The 5,302-nt window shown below is 42.8% G+C and overlaps 1 protein-coding gene across 1 annotated transcript in view; it reads left to right on the forward strand.

The window, feature by feature from the left end:
- Positions 1-132, forward strand: part of LOC104628463 (tumor necrosis factor receptor superfamily member EDAR-like) — a gene marked incomplete at its 3' end in the record, with an annotated part of 7,062 nt that extends 6,930 nt beyond the window's left edge. The window contains exon 4 of the mRNA XM_010297051.1: positions 47-132. Coding sequence (XP_010295353.1) covers positions 47-132 — 86 coding nt within the window. The remainder of the gene's footprint in view (positions 1-46) is intronic.
- Positions 133-5,302: the final 5,170 nt, after the last annotated feature.

Genomic DNA, 5,302 nt, shown 5'->3' on the forward strand with positions numbered 1-5,302 from the left:
GCATATTAATTTATGCTGTTTTGCCTCATCTTGCCCTTCATTTCAGTTACTACATGCTGGAAAACAGACCTCGAAACATATATGGGATGGTTTGCTACTCGTGCTTGTTGGCGCCTCCTAACACCAAGGAATGTAAGTGTTCGGCAATTTCTGTGCATGCCATCTGGTTTTGACTTGGAATCATCTGGGAGCTCAATATGAAGTCTTTCAGCAATGATTATTATGTTCAAACAATAAGTCCGTCTCCAGTAAAGCAATTTCTGCTTCCAAGTAGCCTTGCCAACAAAGGGAGCAAATGCTGAAAATTTGGGGAGAGATCAGAACCTTTGATTTTAGGACCTGCTGTTGTTCCATTGTGCTCCAGTTTTCATCTGTTAAGACATCCCATACAAGACTTATTACGATTACTTAACCAGCAGGTACAGGAAGTCACAAACTGTATATATAAATTTTTTTTAATTCAGTTTCAGTTTAGATCTGAAGAAAACATGGGACACTTTGTAGATCCTAGTAAAAGTGCATCACACCTTTTCATAATCCTTTGGTTTCAAAGTGATACAAGGGTTGGTGTTGGCATGTGGTAGTCAGCACTGATGAGAGCACTAATTCTGTAGATGTTGTTGACAAAAGAAGCTATACTTTGCTAATTGAAAAAAAATGTATGCATATGTGTGACATCCCAGCAGTACCTGTTCATTTGCATGCCACGTGTGTGCAGTGGCTTACCCATCCTCATGCCACGGAGAGGAGGGACAGTCACGCACCAGCACTGTAATGCAGAGGTAACATCCCAGAAGACTGCTTTCTCCTTTAGAGGGGTAAAGAAAGTGAGAAAGAAAAGGAAAAATGAGGTTCTCTCTGAATGAACAAGTTACTTTGATACCCTCTCAGAGAATCTGGAGCAGATCAGGAGAAAAAGCTTTTAAAAAAAAAAAAGAAAAAAAAGAAAATGGACAGTCCACCAGAGCAACCTGATGCATCTAAAACCAAAATCCTGTTCATGTTCTGTTCTTTTAAAAGTCTTTATAATGAAAAAGTATTGCAATATTTTGCCTGCTTGATCTGAAAGCAGAGGTTAAGACAAAAGTCTCTGAGCATTTATTTGTGTGCATAAATAGCAATTACTAAGTTTCTCAGTTCCTCCTGAGTTCCTCCCCTCAATGGAGGATGGGTCAGCAGCAGCTACCACCTTTCCTAAAGCACAAGAGCTCAGGTGAACCAGGGGATAACTACCACCTCACAGAGCTCCGGGGGAGCGGTAACAGCCCGGGCAGAGGCACCTCCCTAAACTTTGCCTGCACGCAAAGCGGCTGGTCCCTTGTAAAGCCGCCCACCCCGCTTGGCTGCAGAAACCCACCCGGTCCTGAGACATGCACTTCTGCCTGAGACAGCGGTTGTGGGCAAGGGCAGGGGGAGTGTGATTTTGGTGAGATAAGGTCTGTATTAGGAGGTGAGGTAAGGGTGCTAGAGAGGACCCGAACGTAAGGTGTGGGAAGAAGGTGGAGAAGTAAGTAAAAACATGAGGTTAGGAGTCTTGGTGGGAGATGAGGGTATATGGTAAGAGGAAAGGATGTGGACACATCTTCTCCCACATGCATGTGCAGGCTGGCTGCCCCACTGATGGGAATACGACCATGCCTGCTGCTAGCCGAAAGCCAGAGATGAATCACTTCCTCAGCTCTGATGGTCTGTCTCAAACATGTGCTGAAATGGGTTTTTAGTAGTCTCAAACATGTTGTAGCTTACTGATTTGGCAAGGAACTACCTGAAGATCTTATGGCTATTGCTCAATTCAAAAAACAAGTCTTTGTCTTTTATAGGATATCTGGCAGATATATACATAGCATGCTTAGTTCTGTGAAGAAAGTATGAATTGCACAACCAATTAACCACATGCAATTTTTAACTTGACAAACACAGGAATAAATATATATCATCTTTGGGAGGAATTTAGGCAGGTGCATAAGCTGACAAACTGACTGGGTACTAAGGTAGGAGAAAACTTTAGTCCTAGAAAGAGTAAACATTACCATTTTAATCAAGTCTATGAAACCAACCATTTGATTACAAGTGTTCAAAAAGTGGGAAAGCTTCTTAAAATCCAAATCCCTCAAATCACTAAGCTCAGGTAATTTCATTTATGATGTCTAAATCTCTGTACACTATTTGGAATGGCAGTTACCTAATTCATAGGCAATAATTTGCACTCCGGATGGAAAATCAGCCTTGCTGCAGGAACCTCTTGAAAGGCTCACTGTCGCTGTGGCAGGCAGCATAAAATCTGGTATTAGCAAATGATCAGAAATAAATCGGCTTTATCACATGTTTCAGTCATCAGATTATACCAGTCAGAGCTAAGAAAAGGTATCGTGTCGGTATTGCACAACTGCATAGTTTTTTGAGGTTTGCAAATTCCAAACTCTGAGCTTGACTCACCCCTGAGGTGAGCATGCAGTTGCTGCCATGTGAAGGATAATGTTGGCTCCTTGGTAGGAATGGTTCCTCTAAGCAGAACAACTTCTGTGTAGTGGTGCTCCTTGCTCGCCCCTCTGGCAGTCATGGTGGAGGACCCAGAAGGCCTTCGAGAACTCCAAACGGTCCCAGACATCTTCCATTACCTGTCTTGAGATTTCAAAATAGCGTTGAACAGCGTAAATTTTGCCAGGGTGCCTCTCCCTAAAGCTGCCTTTTCTTCAAAGGGTCCTGCATACGGCACACCACTGCAGAAAGGTGACCCGACGGGTTGTGAGGAAACAGAGGTGGCAAATTACTTAAAAATAGGAAATAGGGGCTGACAAGCTCTGGCTTTACACTTCTAGACAGAAAAATGAGAACAGATAAGTCCTACTGCAGGCCTTCATTAGTTATGAGACAGGGTTGGAGGACAGCGGTGCTCTCCTTAGCTGGAAAAATGCCATGCTGGGGAAATGCCTGGCTTGCGTGTTGGAGAGGGGCAGGAGGAGAGCGAAGTGGGGTATGTATGTGTGTTGCTGCATGGAAACCACCTCAAGAGAATTTGCCTGACGATACTTTATATCTGGCAGGAAAGTATTTGGGTTTGATCAAAGGGTAAACAAATAGCTTTCAACTCCAAGAGCCTGCTGTGCAACTTTCATCTCCTACACAGTCAATAAACCTTGAAATGGTTGAGGAAACAAGATGAACACACTGTGTTCCAGCATCTGGAAATATTAGCCTGAAAAGAACTGTAACTGAGGAAGAAAATCCCCATGGGCCTGTGTTACCTGTATTTTTTTCCCTCTCAAGGGACTTGAGACAGCACAAGATAGCATGGAAAGTAGTGGGAGGAGAGGGAGACTCTTCACAGCGGTCAGAGATTTGACTGAGGCAAGCATATCGCCAGGTTATGGTGTTGAAACTCTCTCTGGGCTGAAGGGTGGGAGCAACAGTGTTCTGAAGTCTGGGAGGAACACCAGGCTTCAGTGGCAGCTTGTGGTCACTGGACACGAGGGGGAAAGGGCTGTGCAGATGTGAGCATGTGTGTCATATAGCAGGAAAGCTTCTTCTTACTGGGAAAAGGGTAAACATCACTGTTAAGACTGCAATTTTTCATCTCTTGTGCACTGTGAAACACCTACGTAAGACTTCTGGGCTCTCAGCATGCAGCCCCCGCAAGTCGACGGTGTAGGAGCCTCAGGGCTGGTCTGCTAAGTGCAGAGGAGCGCAATGCCAGAACATCAAAGGTGCGAGACCTTCAGCATGAAGCAGATCATAAGCCATCAGTGCCCTTTGCTGACACCAAATCAGGCTACGATGCTTCTGTGATAAACAGCAGCACTGCAACAAGTAGGGGAGGCAGGTTTCCTATGCAAATCAAAGAATGAAGGTAATGAGCGCCAAACCACTTTCAGATGTGGCTTCCCACAGTTAATGGTGCTGGATTTTCTGTCAACACCTCTGGAATTGGAGTCACTTGAGGCCTCTGACTACGTAGGGTGGGGTTTTTTTTTTATTTTATCCAATGTAAAAGTATAAAGTTTAAACCTACATGGAGTTTCTCTGACAGAGAGGTACAGTTACTGCTGGAGAGATTTTTTTCTTTTAGCAGCTGCAATTCTCTATCGGCTTACGCATCTTAACTCCACTCTTCTCTTCAAACTTTGATATTTGCCGTCCCAGTTCAAAAATAATGGAGGAAAACAAAATCAAACCCTACTACAAAAACGTGAAGAACTTTTACTTTGAAGTTATATTTACACAATTACATCAAATATGCAAATCCTTGTCCACTCACAAATTATTGATCTAGAGAACTTAAGCAATTGATTGAGGGTTTTCTTTTGAATCTACTGTATATATTCATAAGCGTGCATGGGCACAAAACACTGTTATTTCCTCTCAAGTTTTTTGCTGATTGTATGTATGAAAACAGATGCAATAATCAACCTGATGTAAGTTTTTAAGTCTAACACCTACGAATGATGGCTTAGCAAAATTTAAGGAAAAAAAAAAGAAAAACAACAAAGGAAAACAAATGTAGTCAAGTTATTTTTTTATAACCAGAGAGCGAATGGCATCTAGAAACAGAAAAGATCATTTTTATTGTTGTATCATTAAAAGTTGAAAAAAACCTATGCAAATGAGATGGAACAATTGATTAACAGGCTGACGCCTTTGTGTGACAAGCTGTAATCAGGGGTCACTTCATATCCATGTACTGAAGGCTGAGAACTCATCCTTCTCAATTGAAATGCTTAACACAAACAAGCCTAATGCCAAAAACACTTGTATTAGCAAAAAAGAATTCTTTCAGAGATTTTTATTTTAACTCTCCATTCTTTGTAATATCACTAATTTCCTTGCCAGTTTTGTCCTTTTGTAATATGACCAACATCAGGACTTTTTTTTCCTTCTGTTTCAAATTATGCTTACAAATGAAGAGGCTTGTTAGCTGGAGCTAACAAACTTTTTTTTTTTTTTTTTGAGTAGTTTGATCTCAGAACACCCCATTCCTCTTCACATGTGGAAAGGGAGAAATGTTGAAGGCAGTGCTTTATTGTTCACTGGTGGTATGGCCTAATTCTCACCCCCTTAGGGTTTGTCTATATGAGGAAAGGAACCTAATCTTAGGACAAAACTGGCCAACCTCAGCCGTAAACCTTCAAGGGGAGGGATCTGAGAAGCAAATATGGGGTTTGCTGCCTTCGGCTGCTGGGAAAGCTGAGCCCAGGTACCACTCAGGAGGGCACCTGGTCCCAGTGCGGCTCTCCTGAAAGAAAACTCCAACGAGTGTGATGTTCTCACCTGTGCCGCAGCTGCAGCTCCCCCAGCGAGCACCACC

This window comes from Phaethon lepturus, unplaced genomic scaffold (genome assembly GCF_000687285.1).
Source record: "Phaethon lepturus isolate BGI_N335 unplaced genomic scaffold, ASM68728v1 scaffold56271, whole genome shotgun sequence".
In the NCBI taxonomy this organism is placed as follows: Eukaryota; Metazoa; Chordata; class Aves; order Phaethontiformes; family Phaethontidae; genus Phaethon; species Phaethon lepturus.